This window comes from Eleginops maclovinus, chromosome 1, assembly GCF_036324505.1.
Source record: "Eleginops maclovinus isolate JMC-PN-2008 ecotype Puerto Natales chromosome 1, JC_Emac_rtc_rv5, whole genome shotgun sequence".
In the NCBI taxonomy this organism is placed as follows: domain Eukaryota; kingdom Metazoa; phylum Chordata; class Actinopteri; order Perciformes; family Eleginopidae; genus Eleginops; species Eleginops maclovinus.
The window spans coordinates 4,558,852-4,578,224 of record NC_086349.1 but is presented as its reverse complement, the minus strand read 5'-3'; the positions used below and the strand labels follow the sequence as shown (position 1 = coordinate 4,578,224).

The following is a 19,373-nucleotide window of genomic DNA, read 5'->3' as shown; positions in this document are numbered from 1 at the left end:
CCTGTTATTGTGCATTCAATATTAATTCATTCAATTAACAAACCGGTTCATAAATTCATGTTTTTATTTCAAACAAGGTTGCAAGGTTGGCCGTTCCACTGCCATTTATAAACCATGCATCTTGCAAACTGAGCTATTCAAATAATTCACAGATGATTTAAAAAATAAATAAACGTATATGAAGATGGGACAGTGACTCCTGAACGTGTGCATTGCTGACTGAAAGACAATATCTTCTGCCTCCAGTTATCCGTCCGCTACAATACAGTGGGGCAAAAAAGTATTTAGTCAGCCACCAATTGTGCAAGTTCTCCCATTTAAAAAGATGAGAGAGGCCTGTAATTTTTATCATGGGTATACCTCAACTATGAGAGACAGGATGAGAAAAAAAAATCCAGAAAATCACATTGTAGGATTTTTAATGAATTTATTTTCAAATTATTGTGGAAAATAAGTATTTGGTCAATAACAAAAGTTCATCTCAATACTTTGTTATATACCCTTTGTTGGCAATGACAGAGGTCAAACGTTTTCTGTAAGTCTTCACAAGGTTTCCACACTGTTGCTGGTATTTTGGCCCATTCCTCCATGCAGATCTCCTCTAAAGCAGTGATGTTTTGGGGCTGTCGCTGGGCAACACGGACTTTCAACTCCCTCCAAATATTTTCTATGGGGTTGAGATCTGGAGACTGGCTAGGCCACTCCAGGACCTTGAAATGCTTCTTACGAAGCCACTCCTTCGTTGCCCTGGCGGTGTGTTTGGGATCATTGTCATGCTGAAAGACCCAGCCACGCTTCATCTTCAGTGCCCTTGCTGATGGAAGGAGCTTTTCACTCAAAATCTCACGATACATGGCCCCATTCATTCTTTCCTTTACACGGATCAGTCGTCCTGGTCCCTTTGCAGAAAAACAGCCCCAAAGCATGATGTTTCCACCCCCATGCTTCACAGTAGGTATGGTGTTCTTTGGATGCAACTCTGCATTCTTTCTCCTCCAAACACGACGAGTTGAGTTTTTACCAAAAAGTTCTATTTTGGTTTCATCTGACCATATGACATTCTCCCAATCCTCTTCTGGATCATCCAAATGCCCTCTAGCAAACTCCAGACGGGCCTGGACATGTACTGGCTTAAGCAGGGGGACACGTCTGGAACTGCAGGATTTAAGTCCCTGGCGGCGTAGTGTGTTACTGATGGTAGCCTCTGTTACTTTGGTCCCAGCTCTCTGCAGGTCATTCACTAGGTCCCCCCGTGTGGTTCTGGGATTTTTGCTCACCGTTCTTGTGATCATTTTGACCCCACGGGGTGAGATCTTGCGTGGAGCCCCAGATCGAGGGAGATTAGCAGTGGTCTTGTATGTCTTCCATTTTCTAATAATTGCTCCCACAGTTGATTTCTTCACACCAAGCTGCTTACCTATTGCAGATTCAGTTTTCCCAGCCTGGTGCAGGTCTACAATTTTGTCTCTGGTCTCCTTTGACAGCTCTTTGGTCTTGGCCATAGTGGAGTTTGGAGTATGACTGTTTGAGGTTGTGGACAGGTGTCTTTTATACTGATAACGAGTTCAAAAAGGTGCCATTAATACAGGTAACGAGTGGAGGACAGAGGAGCCTCTTAAAGAAGAAGTTACAGGTCTGTGAGAGCCAGAATTCTTGCTTGTTTGTAGGTGACCAAATACTTATTTTACCGAGGAATTTACCAATGAATTCATTAAAAATCCTACAATGTGATTTTCTGGATTTTTTTTTCTGATTTTGTCTCTTATAGTTGAGGTATACCTATGATCAAAATTACAGGCCTCTCTCATCTTTTTAAATGGGAGAACTTGCACAATTGGTGGCTGACTAAATACTTTTTTGCCCCACTGTATGTCTGATTCATGTTCATTTGTATTTAAAGACATTTAAATGTGTGGGGCAAAAATTGGTTTAAAAAAAGTTGTCTAATCAACCAAAAATGTTGCGATCCGAAGTAGTTTATAGAATACAATAAAAAACTAAAGACAAACCTAAAATAGTAAAACCAGAGATACTGGTAATGCTGCAGTGGTCTATTCATTTTTTCCAGAGCTGTATGTTTGTTAATTTGAACAATGCTTCAATATATGGACAAGAAAAGTTTAACACTGTCCCAATGCAACACTCCCCATTGCCTGTTTTAATGAATCCCTGCCCTCCTCCATCTGCTTCATTTATGTAGGTGAAGAACAAGATGACAAAGGAGCAGTACATCAAGATGAATCGTGGCATCAATGACAGTAAGGACCTGCCTGAGGAGTATCTATCTTCCATATACGATGAGATCGCAGGCAAGAAGATCGCCATGAAGGAGAGCAAAGAGTTCTCCATCACTCCAAAGTCCACCAAGCAGAGTGAGTCCCGGTCTCCATCTGTCAGCAGGACTCACTGAGGTCTTCAAAGTTTGCCTTCTGAACAGTCTGTCAAATACTGGGGTCCTTAGGTCTCAGAGTGTTTTTCTGAAAAACATCAGAAACATCTCTGTCCTCCTCCTCCCCCCTTCAGGTGTAGCCAGTGAGAAGCAGCGGCGTCTGCTGTACAACGTGGAGATGGAGCAGATGGCGAAGACGGCTAAAGCTCTGATGGAGGCTGTGAGCCACGCTCAGGCCCCCTTCTTCAGCGCCACGCACCTGGAGCATGTCAGGCCCATGTTCAAGGTAATACTTTTTACTTATTTGCTTTGCATTAGCTGGGTGATCAATGGAACTTTATTTAAAATGGTTATGATGATATTGGCTTTGAATGGTTATAAAAATGTACACTCTGATGCTCTCCTGTCTTGTGATTTAAATCCTTTTTTTTTTCTTCGTAAAAGCAGGCTGTTGTCCACTTTTGCTGAGTTATTGTTTAGAATATGTTGAATATAGTTTAGTTAATTTTGTCAATATTTGTTTGGGAGGTGGCAAGGCTCTACAACATATTAAATCTAATTCATTTGTATATACTCTTTTTAATATATTGAATAAAGACATTGTGGAAGTTCACTAACTATACTGCCCTACAGCGCGTATCTGTTGGCGTAGCTAGACAGTTAGCGCAACATGTAAAAGTTCCCCAATAATCACAAGGCTTGCTTTCTTGTTGTAACGGAGTTCTTTTTACTTTTGTGAAACTGCAACAATACAGAAATAAAACAAACATAAGTATGCAGGCTTAACACATACATTGGGGCAAAAAAGTATTTAGTCAGCCACCAATTGCGCAAGTTCTCCCATTTAAAAAGATGAGAGAGGCCTGTAATTTTTATCATAGGTATACCTCAACTATGAGAGACAGAATGAGAAAGAAAAATCCAGAAAATCACATTGTAGGATTTTTAAAGAATTTATTTTCAAATGATTGTGGAAAATAAGTATTTGGTCAATAACAAAAGTTCATCTCAATACTTTGTTATATACCCTTTGTTGGCAATGACAGAGGTCAAACGTTTTCTGTAAGTCTTCACAAGGTTTTCACACACTGTTGCTGGTATTTTGGCCCATTCCTCCATGCAGATCTCCTCTAAAGCAGTGATGTTTTGGGGCTGTCGCTGGGCAACACGGACTTTCAACTCCCTCCAAAGATTTTCTATGGGGTTGAGATCTGGAGACTGGCTAGGCCACTCCAGGACCTTGAAATGCTTCTTACGAAGCCACTCCTTCGTTGCCCTGGCGGTGTGTTTGGGATCATTGTCATGCTGAAAGACCCAGCCACGCTTCATCTTCAGTGCCCTTGCTGATGGAAGGAGCTTTTCACTCAAAATCTCACGATACATGGCCCCATTCATTCTTTCCTTTACACGGATCAGTCGTCCTGGTCCCTTTGCAGAAAAACAGCCCCAAAGCATGATGTTTCCACCCCCATGCTTCACAGTAGGTATGGTGTTCTTTGGATGCAACTCTGCATTCTTTCTCCTCCAAACACGACGAGTTGAGTTTTTACCAAAAAGTTCTATTTTGATTTCATCTGACCATATGACATTCTCCCAATCCTCTTCTGGATCATCCAAATGCCCTCTAGCAAACTTCAGACGGGCCTGGACATGTACTGGCTTAAGCAGGGGGACACGTCTGGAACTGCAGGATTGAAGTCCCTGGCGGCGTAGTGTGTTACTGATGGTAGCCTCTGTTACTTTGGTCCCAGCTCTCTGCAGGTCATTCACTAGGTCCCCCTGTGTGGTTCTGGGATTTTTGCTCACCGTTCTTGTGATCATTTTTGACCCCACGGGGTGAGATCTTGCGTGGAGCCCCAGATCGAGGGAGATTAGCAGTGGTCTTGTATGTCTTCCATTTTCTAATAATTGCTCCCACAGTTGATTTCTTCACACCAAGCTGCTTACCTATTGCAGATTCAGTTTTCCCAGCCTGGTGCAGGTCTACAATTTTGTCTCTGGTCTCCTTTGACAGCTCTTTGGTCTTGGCCATAGTGGAGTTTGGAGTATGACTGTTTGAGGTTGTGGACAGGTGTCTTTTATACTGATAACGAGTTCAAAAAGGTGCCATTAATACAGATAACGAGTGGAGGACAGAGGAGCCTCTTAAAGAAGAAGTTACAGGTCTGTGAGAGCCAGAAATCTTGCTTGTTTGTAGGTGACCAAATACTTATTTTACCGAGGAGTTTACCAATTAATTCATTAAAAATCCTACAATGTGATTTCCTGGATTTTTTTTTCTCATTCTGTCTCTCATAGTTGAAGTATACCTATGATAAAAATTACAGGCCTCTCTCATCTTTTTAAATGGGAGAATTTGCACAATTGGTGGCTGACTAAATACTTTTTTGCCCCACTGTACATAGCATTTACAGGTAGAACATAAGTAGCACTGTATTTTTCAAAAGGCAAACATACTACACACACTGAGTTAGCTACCATTAGCATCACAATTTGCTAGATAAAACACACATTAAACTAGCTTCTGACACAACGTTACAAACTTCAAACATTATGCAAATAAGCACATCCAAAACTGTACATTAATTACTTAAGAATAGTCTCCAAGACTCAAGTGTCACAGACACACATACACTTGCATAACTTCTCTGCTCCATGTGACAATCTCCTGCTGATTCTGTGTACAAAGATCCTCTCAAAACAGAGAGCACTCACTCTGACACGCCCCCAGCGAACCAACAAACTAAGGAGCGCTCTCAGCCAAAAAACAAATCTCATCTCTATAAACATAGAAATAGGCAGCACACTAACTTATTTGATTTCATTAATTTTTTTATTTATGTATTCAAGTTTAGCATTTTTTAAATTCATTTCTTTTTCAGTTAAAATATATTTAAAAAACCTTACCTTTCAGTAAGTTACCATGTTAAATAAGTATTACTTTACTGCACATTCCTGACTACATTAAAGCAGATGTTATGGCGGTGCGATGCAGATAGTAGCCACAGAGGGGAAGTGTTGGAGTTGTAAAGCACCTGCTGATACAGAGTGTGTGTTGCAGCTGGCGTGGACCCCCCTGCTGGCGGCATTCAGCGTGGGGCTGCAGGACTGCGACGACCCCGAGGTGGCCTCTCTGTGTCTGGAGGGAATCCGCTGTGCCATCAGGATCGCCTGCATCTTCAACATGCAGGTCTGGCATATAAACATGCATTAAGCCCCATGTTATTATTATGCATTTAAAATGTTTCAAGTAAGGTAAAAATAATATGCCTAACCAATATGAATTAACTAACAATATGGTCTCACAAAAAGGGGGAAAAACACAAGAAAATGAATAGGATCCCTTTAGTAAATAAGATTTTTTAAAAATAGGTTAACAGTATCAATTTAATATGGAGAGAGCATATGTATTGTTTTTAAACTCCCACTCTCAACAAGAGCAAATGTTTCCCATTTCATGACATGTTGAGCTACTTTGGTTTTATACTTTTTTTTTAGTGATCAGATTCAGATTAGTTTCTGATTCAGCTGTAAATATAAATCATTTTAGCCAACAGAATAATTGTGTTTATCTGAGGACAAAATCCATCTGGAAACCCAAACTAAATGTTTAACTGCGCTAATGTATAATAAATGTTGAGTGGCCTAAGCTAATTCTGAATAGTTGTCCATCATCTTGCAACATAGGGACAATAGAAAAATCACTGCAGCTGGACTTCCAGAAACTACATAAGAATGGTTCAATGTTAAACATGTTAAGCAGTAATATTGAAGACTATATTCAACTGAAAGATCTGGAGCAGGAATCAGTGTTTGACAAAGAATATGAGGGAATAAGCATTACTCTGAGTTTATTCTATCCCCTCACATGATCCATCAGTAATGCCTTATTGTTACAGTGGCTCAGTGTGTGTGTGTGTGTGTAGTAATTGGCCTTCCTGTGTGCAGCTGGAGCGGGATGCGTATGTCCAAGCTCTGGCCAGATTCACCCTGCTGACAGCCAGCTCCAGCATCACAGAGATGAAGCAGAAGAACATCGACACCATCAAGACCCTGATCACTGTGGCACACACCGACGGGAACTACCTGGGCAACTCCTGGCACGAGGTGAGCCCCGACTTGAACTGTCCAAGAGAAATGTATTCTAAAATCTAAGAAATATCTTTATTCCTGTAAGTAATAGATTCTTAGATGTTTGATTAGTAGTGGACCTGGTCAATTATATTCTCATCCCTCAAAGAAAATGCCTCAACATTTAGGGGTTAATAATAAAAGAGCTCATTTAGGAGCTCTTTTTAGGCTATTTTTCATATAATCTGTATCAGAATAGTTTTTAGCTCTTCTAAAATGAATGAAAAAGCCAGTAGAAATAACGTGTTTTCTGTGTGTTGTAGATCTTGAGGTGCATCAGTCAGCTGGAGCTTGCCCAGTTGATCGGCACCGGGGTGAAGACGCGCTACATCTCAGGGGTGGTGCGGGACAAGGAGGCTGGCATCAAGGGCCTACCCTCCGGCACAGAGGAGTTCATGCCCCTGGGCCTGGGTGAGACACATGCTTATATCTCTTATAATGTGTTTCTTTTTTGAGGATTCTCATCAAACCTACATAAGAGTTTTTCTTAGATAAAACAGCACACACACTGCATTATTACCTGACATGTTAAATGTTTTTGGTGTTGCAGGTAACCTGGTGGGAAGTCAGGACAAGAGACAGATGGCTCACATCCAGGAGTCAGTGGGAGAGACCAGCTCTCAGAGTGTGGTGGTAGCTGTGGACAGGTAAAATGGACATGAATAACATAATAAATGCATGATCTATCACGTTTTCCGTTCATACTAACACCAACACTTCTTCTATCTTTGCAGGATCTTCACTGGATCCACCAGACTGGATGGAAATGCAATCGGTGAGTGTGGCTTACAGTGTCTCTGTCTGTGTGCGTTCCAAAGAAGGAGAAGTTCTTCATTTCGTGGGTTGCTGTTTTAAATGTTTCCAGTGGACTTTGTGCGCTGGCTGTGTGCCGTGTCCATGGACGAGCTGGCCTCAGCACACCAGCCCAGGATGTTCAGCTTGCAGAAGATCGTGGAAATCTCGTACTACAACATGAACCGCATCAGGCTGCAGTGGTCCCGAATCTGGCAGGTCATAGGAGACCACTTCAACAAGGTCGGTGCACTGGAGGGGTGGTGTCAGGCAGCAGCAGGGGGAAGACCTTTGTCCTGTGTTGCCCCCTTGAGGATGTCTTACTTCTGCAGGCTGTGTAGTTGAAAGATATTGTCATCTATTCTGATGAACTTAGATGGGACACTTTTGTCCTAAGTTTGTACACACAAGTAAACCCCTAAAAATATGATTGCATTGAAATGTGCTTTATTGAGCTTAATTTATTAATTCAGTAGGGTACAAAGATCCAAAACATAGATTGAACAGTGTTTCATTAAAGCCAATTTAGGTCCTCTGCTGTATAACTATTTCATAAACTCAGTGAATGTTAGACTTGCATATGGATAATATAATGGAGCTAATGTTGTTCTATTTCTGCTGAAAAAGTAAAAAGGTTTACTGTTTGTTAATTGAGTTTACACTTTGCATAATGACCAACCTCTGCCTTAGAAAGAAGCTATTCATTGTGATTATTTTTAGATACCAGACTAAATTTAAAAGGACAGTTCCTCCAAACAATCTAAAATTACTAAAGGTTATAAGAACAATTTAAACATTTGGCTGAGCTGTCTGTAATAATTGAGATTATACAGTACACAAACTTAGCAAATTGTCTTGTAAAGAAACATTTAGTCATGATTCTTTTTAATTTGTGTAAACTGAACGATCTCTGAGATCCCATCCTGACGGTTGTCTCCTCCAGGTGGGCTGTAACCCCAACGAGGATGTAGCCATCTTCGCTGTGGACTCCCTGAGGCAGCTCTCGATGAAGTTCTTGGAGAAAGGAGAGCTGGCCAACTTCCGCTTCCAGAAAGACTTCCTCCGACCTTTTGAGCACATCATGAAGAAGAACAGGTAATATACTGTAATATGGTCGGGTGGGATCATGACAGACTGACAGTTCTGTGTACAAAAGTAAAATTGGCATGGTTCTCATCTTAGAACACAGCGTGTGCTCATTGATCGTGCTTGGTGGTTGCGTACTTCATGCTGGTTTATGGTCATTCGTAGTCACTAAATGTTTTATAATCCAATTGTTTACTTGAGATTACAAATATACATCCTCTCAATTTAGCCGCTTAAATTTGATTTGAAGGTGCGACGCATTATCGCATTTAATAATGTAGGTTTAATCTCTCAGTAATTTTTCCTGTGATATTGTTTTTGCATATTGCATTAAAAAGTTATATTGCAATGTCACTTTTTTCATATAGTCCATCCCTAAATTGTACATTAGCGGGATTGCATTATAACATGGAAGTCAAAACAGTGCTCTTTTTATTTAAATGTGAAAGTGCAATAAAAATGTTTGTATATTTCGTATACCAATGATTAGTAGTAATAAATAATAGTGATTTCAATATTGCTCAATACTTCAAAGAGTATGGAAAATGGCACTTTGAAAAGTCATGGAAAGGATCAGTTATTTCAATGGTGTTTATATTTTATAATATGATGAAGTGTAGGCCTGATTTAATTCCAGTTCAATGCAGTTTAGTTTAATGGTGTTGAAAGGGGGGCCGACGCTGGTTATCTACAGTTTATAAAGACTGTTTTTACAGTATTGCTCTATATTAACCCCCCCATCCCCTCAGGTCCCCCACTATCAGAGACATGGTGATCAGGTGTGTGGCTCAGATGGTGAACTCGCAGGCGGCTAACATCCGTTCGGGCTGGAAGAACATCTTCTCGGTGTTCCATCAGGCAGCCTCCGACCACGACGAGACCATCGTGGAGCTGGCCTTCCAGACCACCGGACACATCGTCAGTGAGTAGAACTGCAGCGCTCTCCTCTGGGCAGACATTCTGGCTCAAGTTATACAAAGGAAACCAGGGTCAGAAGTGGTGTACCGTCACAGTGCCCAGATGAGACTAATACTTTGTCCTGCTTAAGCTTTAATAACGGATGAGAAAATGAATGACAGGAAGTATTAAACGTATGAAAGCTCGTTGAGGATAATGAGACACTTTTTTTTTTCTGATGGTCCAATTTCTTAGTCTGATATAAATAGATTTCTGTTCTGTGTTTATTTCTGAAAAACAGGTGATTGAAAGGTTTTGCCTTCAATCTTTTTAAGTTCACTAAATAAGACCAGCCTGTGAAACAGGCTGATGAAAAATAGGATTTGCCAGAATAATTGTATGCTATTTTAATCTATTTAAAATGTATTGTAGTGTTGCACATCACCCCTTTGTGGCCGAAATACATATAATAACAAACGTATCTTGCAAAAAACCTACAAGTTGTTTTTTTTTCTTCACTTGTTTTCGCAAAAGGAAAGAAGTAAGTTGTATAAATAATCCTGAAATAACTTTTTATCCACCCGTTTTTTTTTTTGTGAACAACTGTTATATTGAAATTATAATCTCACATGACAAGATTGAATAATACAAACATTTTTAACATACCCCTTCCTCCCTCCCTTCCCCTGGCGGAATCCCCCCCTCCCCCCTCCCCTCTCGGTTTAGTGTCTTACGATTCTTCTGGGTGCCTTTATTCTGAACTGAGCAGGCTCGCTATAGCCAAAGCGGCTCTCTTCCATGAGTCCAGTGTAGAACCTTTGGCTTTGTTCACGCGTGCTGTAGACAGTTCTAGCATGACCACATCCTGAAAGTATTCCAGCCATTTTCTAGCATACAGTTTGTGAGGGGGTAACCAGTGTTGTACTAGCGTTGTACTATCAGTTTTTTGGCAGCCGTCAAGCCAGCCAACCAAACCTTGCGTTGTTTCTCATTCAGCCCCAGTGAATCGTCATTTAGCAGGAGGAGAGTCGGCTCCAGAGGTACAGGTTTGTCAATCATATTAGATAAAGTCACTGTTACCTTCCTCCAAAAGCCATAAACCTCTGGGCAGTCCCATACCATATGCTTAAATGTTTCCGGTGTGTTCAAGGAGCACAAGTCACAGTTCGGGTTGGTTGACAGCTTCATATGAAATCTCAAACGTGGTGTCAGATAGGCCTTCTGACACAACGTGAATAACCTGGTGGTTGGGGTTCTTGGACGCGTGAAATGTGTTCCCCCAGACATTTTCCCAGTTTATGTCCTCCTCCGCAACAGCCAAGTCTCTAGACCATGTCTTGGCCAGGGGTAGCTCCTTCTGTGTGTGCGTTTGAAGTCGTGAATACACAACTGATACGAGTCCTCTAGTGTTCGTTGTGAATAGCCAGTCCGATACAGGGTGCGTATGCAGCTTAGAGTTCGACCGCACACCATAGGCGCGAAGGGCCAACCGTAGTTGGAGGTATAGAAAGTGAGATGTCGTTGGCAGATAAAAACGAGAACACAAGGTCTGGAAGCTAAGCATACCCCCTGGGTCAAATACATCTCTGAGATTATACACCCCCTTTGAGGACCATGATGCTGACCCAAACGGCTTATTCCCTGAGATAATATTCTTGTTCCCCCACAGTGGAGTATTCAGATGCCATTTTCAATTCCCCCCCAGACTCTTCTCAATCACCTTGAAATTTCTTATAGAGTTTGTAATAACAGGCCCAAAGTGTAACATGCATCGGTTGATAGTTAGTCCAGAAAATAAGACCCCTTCGAGTTTGTATGGAAACACTAGTGCATCTTCTACATCTCTCCAGGCTACCTGGGAGGAGCGGTCAAGCCATGTCTTAAGTGGGCGTAGCTGAAAGGCCTGATGGTACCTCATAAAATTTGGGAAGGCCAGCCCACCCTCTTGCTTTGATCGCTGTAAGGTGGAGAGTTTAATTTTGGGATGCCCACTATTCCAGATATATTTTCGTAACAGGGAGTCAACTCTCTTCCAATATCCCGCCGGACGAGGGAGCGGAATCATCGTGCTAACAAAGTTAAGGCGAGGCAACACGTTCCTTTTAACGGAGGCAATCGTTGTTTGCAGTGAAGCTGGTAATTTAGTCCATACAGCTATGTCACGTTCCACCTCTTTAAATATGTTCTCATCATTTGTTTTTACTATGTTATGCAGTGAAGGCTGAATCTGGATGCCCAAGTATGTGATCTCTGCTGTGATGGGAATGTCATAAGGCAAAACTACCGCTTTTGCGGGTTCATTCAGGGGCATCAGAGCTGACTTCGCCCAGTTGATCTTATAGCCGGATAACATCCTGAACTCTTCAAAAGTGGCTAACAGAGAGGGTATTGACTTTTCAATATCCGATAAGTAGATAGGTACGTCATCAGCGAAGGCCGATATGGCATGCAACGAGGTTTTAATCCAAATAGGAGCAATGACCTGGGTCTCCCTCAGATGTTGGGCTAGCGGTTCTAACGACAGAATAAATAAACTTGGCGAGAGGCCACATCCCTGTCGGGTCCCACGAAAAATGGGAAAGGGGCTCGAGTGTAAGCCGTTCATGGACACCATGGCGTTGGGGTTAACATATAAAACACGAATCATGTCGACAAACCCTCTCCCTAGGCCAAATCTCTCCAGGACCGCCCACAGATACTGCCACTCGAGCCTGTCAAAGGCCTTTTCGGCGTCAAGTGACAGTATCGCGCATGGAGTCTGTAAGTTTTGAGTTTCATGAATTACATGTATTAGGCGTTGTATATTGTCCGCTGCCAGGTGCCCTTTCATGAAGCCAGTCTGATCCTAATGAATTAGTTTGTCCATGTATCCCTCCAAACGTAATGCCAGTACCTTAGAGGAAGCTTCTTGTCTGAGTCTATTAACGAAATCGGTCTGTAATTGGAGCAGTCAGTTTTGTCTTTCCCTTTTTTAAGGATTAGCGAAACCAGGGCAGCGTTAGTGTGAGTAGGGAAAGAGCCCTTTTCAACCACTGATTGGATCGACCCCAACAAAACTGGCCCCAATATATCCCAGAAGTGTAGTAAGAGCTCTGACGTTATGCCTTCTGGACCCGACGATTTCCCTTTATTTGTCATCCTGAGCGCAGTCTCCAGCTCCTTTAAGGATATGGGACGACCCAGATCTGTTGCTTCCTGCTCCCCTAACGTGGGCAAATCCAGTCTGCTCAGGAATTGCTTACATTTCTCTGAATCAAAATTACGTGTTGATTTGTACAACTCCCTGTAAAAAGAGTGGAACGCGACATTTATCTCTTTTGGGTCGGATGTACATTTATTATTAACCATTTTGATGGTATTGATTGATGCTCTGGATTCGCTTTGCTTAAGCTTCAGTGCCAATAACCTGCTTGTTTGCTTCCGTTAAAATAATAGCTCTGCCTGACTCTGTGCATGATGAATTCCGCTCGCCTCCTCAACAGGTCACTGAACTCCACTCTGACTCCCCTCAGTTCTTTCTTTTCCCCGATTTAGCGTATTTACCCTTTAACCGCTTCTCAAGTATATGACACTTCTTTTCTAACTCGCAGATCCTGCGGCTCCTCTCTTTTTTGAGGTGAGATGCATAAGAGGATGTAAAGTCCCTAATACAGCCCTTGGTGGCCATCCATATATATGAGGCATCCTCTACTGTGCCTACATTATTGGCTACAAATTCTGTAATTCTTTTCCTAAATTGTGCTACAAATACCTCATCCTGCAGAAGTGTCGTATTAAAGCGCCATCTAGGTGTTTTATTGAATCTGTGACTAAAATCCATCGTCATCAACAGCGGGTTATGGTCGGATAGGGTCGCCAGCAGCACCTGTATCAGATCTCCGCCCGTTTTCAGACTCGGAAGAGAGCAGAAAGTAGTCGATTCTGGAATGAGATTTAAGATACACGGAAAAGCATGTATAGTCTCTAATGTCCCGGTTCTGAATGCGCCACATATCAACTAGGTTAATATTCTCTATCATGACGTTGAGAGCAGCTGATGCTGCCCGCTGGGTGTGGGAAACGGACAAGGTGGATCTATCTAAACTAAGGTCGCACACTGCGTTCATATCCCCTCCCACAATCAGCTCATAGTCTAATAAGGACAGCAGCTCCTTGGTAAGTTCAGGAAAAAAGAGAGGGTCAAAAACTGCTGGTGCGTATACGGATACAAATGCTACTTTCTTTCCATATATGGTCGTACATAAATATGCTATGCGACCTGAAGTCCCTTTATTAATCTTTTCCACCTCTAAGGCCAGACTCCTTTGGTCTAAATGACTGTCCCCCTAGAGTTAGAACTCCCACAATCCGAAGCCACGACTTTATATTGCCTATTTTGAAAGCGTGATACATCCTCCGCCCTCAGGTGTGTTTTGTTGAATAAATGCTACATCCACATTCTTGCGACGGAGTAGGTCTAAGCATTTCACTCCCCGGACATTATAGCTCAATATAGATAGCTTAACCATTATCGAAATTGGTAGCTATTGCTCCAGGTGTGACAATAAAAGGTCTGATGTAAGAGTCATAACCGAGATATCCACACTCCCCCTCACTCACCCACCCCTCCAGACCCCCCCACCCCACCTGAACAGTGGTTCTGACCCGCGTGACTTTTGCATAACGCAGCTCAGCAAGACGTCATAAAATCCTATCTATCCCTCCCTTGTAACAGTTAACTCCCTCCCGTCAGGTTAACTCACAGCAGTAACACATACACCTGGCCGGAGATCCCTTATTCATCCAAATCAATAAGATAGTCAAAGTAAAGTGCAGGTAGAAACAAAAATAGGCACATAACTGTACATATTGTGACCTCCGTCATCAATTCTGCCCATAAATTAAAGAAGTATTTGGTAAACATAAATATCCCCTCTAAGATTATTTATCTGACAACCATAAGTAAACATTTTCATAACTAGGGCATCCTAAAACAACAAAATAACAGTGCGGTCAGATGGGGGCAGGTCTTATAACCCAAAGAAATATTACAAACAGTTCTCCCACCTCAACTTTGTAACAGGGTCCGGGGTTGTTGCGAACAAATCACACCCTATGCAGCGAATCAAGTTTTTCTCCTCGGGGAATCATAGTAGATATCCGTGCTCCAATGCTCCAGCTGATCGACCCCGACATCATCCGTGTCGAACCGAAATGTCAGACTGATCCATGTCGTCGTCCTCCGGTCGTGACGCATCTCCCGAGCCGATGGTGAACAGCTGGCGGAGCGATGGCGGTCCCTCACCGGCCTTCTTCCTCAGGAACTGTGCGGCCTCGCGCGCTGAAGTGAAGGTGCGTTGTTCACCGCCGATCGTCATCCTCAGGGTGGCCGGGTAGATTAGAAAAGCCGGGATGCCTCTCTCGTACAGCTCCTTCATCACCTCTCCATACGCCTTCCTCCTCTCGCTCGTGAATGCGCTGTAATCTGCATAGAACCGTATTGCCCTCCCGGCGTCCTGCATGGGAGCATTTTTCCTCGCCTCGCGAGCCCCTTGCAGAATGGTGTTGCGGTCCTGGTACCTGAGCACTTTGAATATCATGGTAGCCTGGCCATTGTTCTTGTTACTGCGGATCCTATAGGCGCGCTCTATTTGAATCTTGGCATCGCTGAGCGAGGGGATCCACTTTGGCAACATGTCTTGTAGGAAAGCGATTGCATCCCCTCCCTCTCTGCCGGTCGCGATCCCCATAATTCTCATGTTTCCCGCCGATATTGGTCCTCCAGCGAGGCAACTTTCAGCTGCAACTTTCCCAGATCGGCTGTGTTGTTACTCACTGCCCTTTTCATGGCTCTCGTCTCGGCCTGTACATGATCCACTTTCGCGACCAGTCCCTTGACCGTTTCAATGTGGGCTACCACTTTCCTCTCCAAACTCTCTACAGAGTTTTTCATTTCGTCGATAGCTCCTTGAACAGCCCGTGTCACCGCTGCTTCCAGGTTATCTTGTTGTCTGGTTAACGCTAGCTCAACAGCCACGCTAACGCTACTGGCAATGTTCGCATCCACGCCGCCGCCCTCTGACTGTTTGCGTTTCGCTGAAGGAGTTTTGGCTGGCGAACTGCCCGTTTTGTTGCACCACAACATCTTCTACAACTTTACCGATTCAGTAAATAAGATTATCAAATGTGTAACCTGACTAAATATCAAAATTGAGGGATAGTTAGTAGGAGCTCTAGTGCCCTCCGACCATTGCGTCTGCAGGTTACTTCCGGTGTTTATCCACCTGTTTTTTTAACTGAAATCATAAACATTGAAAGAGAAAACTATCTAGATCGCTTTTGGAAAATGGATCATCAGAATATTTTTTTTCCTCTCTGCCTCTCAGAGCTTATGTAAAGATCTTCTTAACCAACCGACTCATTCTTTTCTTCTTTTCCTCTCCCATCCCTCAGTGAACACCTTCCAGCAGCACTTTGCAGCAGCTATCGATTCGTTCCAGGATGCAGTGAAGTGCCTGTCGGAGTTTGTGTGTAACGCGGCTTTCCCTGACACCAGCATGGAGGCTATCAGACTCATCCGACACTGCGCCAAATACGTCTCTGAAAGGCCACAGGTGGGGGCGATGAGATCAATGAAATGGCAATTGTGTGACGAGATAACAACACCTATCATTTATTAATAACACTTTGTGGTTTCTTTAACACTATCGATGTAATATTCCACCTTATGTGTCCCTGTGCAGGCGCTGAGGGAGTACACCAGCGATGACATGAATGTTGCCCCCGGCGATCGGGTGTGGGTGCGTGGCTGGTTCCCCATCCTGTTTGAGCTCTCCTGTATCATCAACCGCTGCAAGCTGGATGTCCGGACCAGGTAAAGAAAAAAAAAACGGCTCATTCATTTCAACGTGGGGACTGCATTACAGGGATCTGTCCTCCAAATCTTCTACCCCTCTAATCCCTAGTGCTTTACCTGCCCAGTTTAAATTATCATATGTATTATAGCCTTACTAACAATGTTCAAATATGTAGCGAGGACTAATATATTTAAAGGTAAGATATAGCAAGATGTCACTAGTTAATTAGACAGTTATTTTACTATGCTATTACTGTTATTCTATACAATACGACAATTGACCAAAAAGCAATGAAAGTGGTTTAATAATTCAAAATCATTTAAGAAAAAGTTAAATAAAACAAAAGCAAATGTAAACTCCTCTGCCTGGGGAAAAAAGTGAATACTGAAGCCTGAGCCTACTTGTATAACTTGACAATGAATTACCCTATCCAAAATAGCAGTGAAACAAAAACATAATGAATATTATTGGATAATAAATAATAACGGTATAAAGAATTACAGCATCGTAAATCAGAAACTGATAAATAAAACAAAAACAGATCATTATTTGTCAGTATTTTCTCGCTTTCAGATCAAATTAAGTAAAGCTAAGAAACACAAATATTAACAAGAAACTGAACCTTTATTTCAGTCATTTATATCAGTTTCTTTGTTTTGTTATTCTCTTAAAATAATGTTTTTGTATCCGTTTATCTTTAACTGTACACATATTACTACTTCCTTTAAATGTTTTATTTCCCCTTATTCAAAGTACACCCCTGACCTGTTACACAACAATTTTTCCTCCTTAATCTTCCTTTTTTCAAACATTACAACCCTTGGATTCAGTCAGAAAGTGTTATTTTATTGCTCTAAACATTATTTGTAGAGTCTCATTCTCAGGGCATATTATTTAAAAAAAAATAAAGGCTTGGTTGTCTGAATATGATCAGCTTTAATGACAATTCTTCAGCTTTTTTTGCATCAATATGATCAAACTAGAGGTAGTTTAAAAGTGCCATACAGTTTGTAGTGAGTATGGGTGAGCAGCATTTACTAAATATGTATTGATCCAGGATGTCCTGAGTGTGTTGCTGCAGAGCTGAAGCAGCACGACTGATGAGTGAGCTGTTTGTTTTTGCTTTCTGACAGAGGTCTCACGGTCATGTTTGAGATCATGAAGAGCTACGGCCTCACCTTCGAGAAGCACTGGTGGCACGACCTCTTCAGAATCGTCTTCCGCATCTTTGACAACATGAAGCTTCCTGAGCAGCAGACAGAGGTCAGAGGTCACTGACAGCAAGTCCCATGTTGTTTCTGTTTTGACAAGCCACTAAAAAGGATATCCTCTGTGGTTTTGCGAGGCAAAAGACAATAAAAAGGAGGGATATTTTTTTAAAGAATAGCTAATGTTTGTCTCCTGTTTGCCTGCAGAAAACCGAGTGGATGACGACGACCTGTAACCATGCTCTGTATGCCATCTGCGACGTGTTCACCCAGTTTTATGAGCCGCTCAGTGAAATTCTGCTGGCTGACATTTTCACTCAGCTGCAGTGGTGTGTCAGGCAAGGTGGGTGTTCAATTCACATCCACACAACACTCATCTGTCCACACAAAGAGCGAATACTGCTCATAGGACAGAGATAACACCCACAATGCTATGCCAGATTTCACAAACTAAGGCTGTAGAAATGGTATTTTGTTAGACTTCCCTTTATCCCTTTAGTTTTTTATGTATACATAAATATATATAGTGTATATTTTATTTATTTATACATTTTTCACTTAGTTTTTTCACTTAGATTTGTATCACCAATGCTATTTCTTTTTCTTTTAAAAATTATTAAATCAAATTTAATTTAATAATTTATCTTTTTTATTATATTTATTTATTTAAAAACAAAAGTTTTACTTAATATATATTCTAAGTAATTCTCTATCTTAACATGTATAGAGCTATCAGCGTTTGAACACATTTCATTGCAACACAACTAAATAGTAGAAAGGGACAGTAAGGGGCTGTACGAACATTATTGGGGTAGGGAGGGGGTCTGAAAGGAAAATATCACTTTTAAACATCAATATTATTGAGTTGCTACAATTTGTTTCACCAAAACACAACACTGTCTATATTTTGTGGGATAAATATGGGAAATGCATTCCGGCTTAATCCTCAATGAGGTTCCAAGTTTTTGTGTAGCGGGGCTTTAAACCCCTCCTCACCTTCCTCTGCAGACAACGAGCAGCTGGCCCGGTCGGGGACAAACTGTCTGGAGAACCTGGTGATTCTGAATGGGGAGAAGTTCAGCCCTGAGGTGTGGCAGATCACATGCTCCTGTATGCTGGAGATCTTCCAGAACACCAGCCCGCACGCGTGAGTCCTCAGTCACTCTGCTAACAGCCAACTAAAAAAATAATGTTAATAATGTTACTAGGTCATTAAAGTAATTGAAGGTCTGGTGCTTCTGTGATAGGATATTATCACCTGAATCTTGATCTGCCATTCTGTTTTTTTTCAGTTTGTTGACATGGCGACCGGCTGGGCAGGATGAGGAGACTGCAGATGGCAAGCATTTTGTAAGGAAATCAACAAATACTCATATGTCTTTACAATAAATACAGGATGTAGTGCAGTAGCTCAGCAGATGCTGCATGCTTGGTCTGAAATACATTCCTCAGGGAATCAGAAGGACGACCCTAACCTGTGAATATGTATCATTGTTATTTGTCTCCAGGACGCTGATTTTGACAGCGTGTCCCAGAGCAGCTACGACAGAGCCCTGTCTGAGAGAGGACACAGCCAGATGTCCAGCGACGACACCTGGAAGGGCAAGTCCAGTGCGAGTGAGTATGCACACACACACACTCACTCATACACACATCACACTCAACTTCAACCTGAATATATATTTACAAAAATGGAAAATGGCTGCCTGGAGACAAACAAAACAATATATATTTAACAGTTATATCATTTGATGCTATGGAATTTTAATAAATATGGAATAAATAATTATGACCATCCTTTACACCCTGAAATAAATAAAATAAATAGTAAATGTGAAATTATTCGAAAAGAATACCTGAAAATAATAAATATATATTTCAATAATACCATTTTTTAAAATAATCTTATTTATTTTTATTAATTATTATTTATTGAATAAAATCGCTTTCTGCCACTGTAAAATCTGACCACCATTGTTGCTTTTTATCCCTTCTTTTAACCTTAAAAAACGTAAATCTTCACACCACTTGCTT

At 41.8% G+C, this 19,373-nt stretch overlaps 1 protein-coding gene across 1 annotated transcript in view; it reads left to right on the top strand.

The window, feature by feature from the left end:
- The window catches only part of arfgef2 (ADP-ribosylation factor guanine nucleotide-exchange factor 2 (brefeldin A-inhibited)), a 38,222-nt gene that overhangs the window by 12,876 nt on the left and 5,973 nt on the right, over positions 1-19,373 (top strand). The window contains exons 18-34 of the mRNA XM_063879176.1: positions 2,201-2,372; positions 2,524-2,675; positions 5,451-5,579; positions 6,338-6,496; positions 6,784-6,931; positions 7,071-7,167; positions 7,255-7,295; positions 7,386-7,555; positions 8,256-8,407; positions 9,148-9,320; positions 15,728-15,888; positions 16,018-16,148; positions 17,265-17,394; positions 17,547-17,682; positions 18,348-18,486; positions 18,632-18,689; positions 18,848-18,956. Coding sequence (XP_063735246.1) covers positions 2,201-2,372; positions 2,524-2,675; positions 5,451-5,579; positions 6,338-6,496; positions 6,784-6,931; positions 7,071-7,167; positions 7,255-7,295; positions 7,386-7,555; positions 8,256-8,407; positions 9,148-9,320; positions 15,728-15,888; positions 16,018-16,148; positions 17,265-17,394; positions 17,547-17,682; positions 18,348-18,486; positions 18,632-18,689; positions 18,848-18,956 — 2,257 coding nt within the window. The remainder of the gene's footprint in view (positions 1-2,200; positions 2,373-2,523; positions 2,676-5,450; positions 5,580-6,337; positions 6,497-6,783; positions 6,932-7,070; positions 7,168-7,254; positions 7,296-7,385; positions 7,556-8,255; positions 8,408-9,147; positions 9,321-15,727; positions 15,889-16,017; positions 16,149-17,264; positions 17,395-17,546; positions 17,683-18,347; positions 18,487-18,631; positions 18,690-18,847; positions 18,957-19,373) is intronic.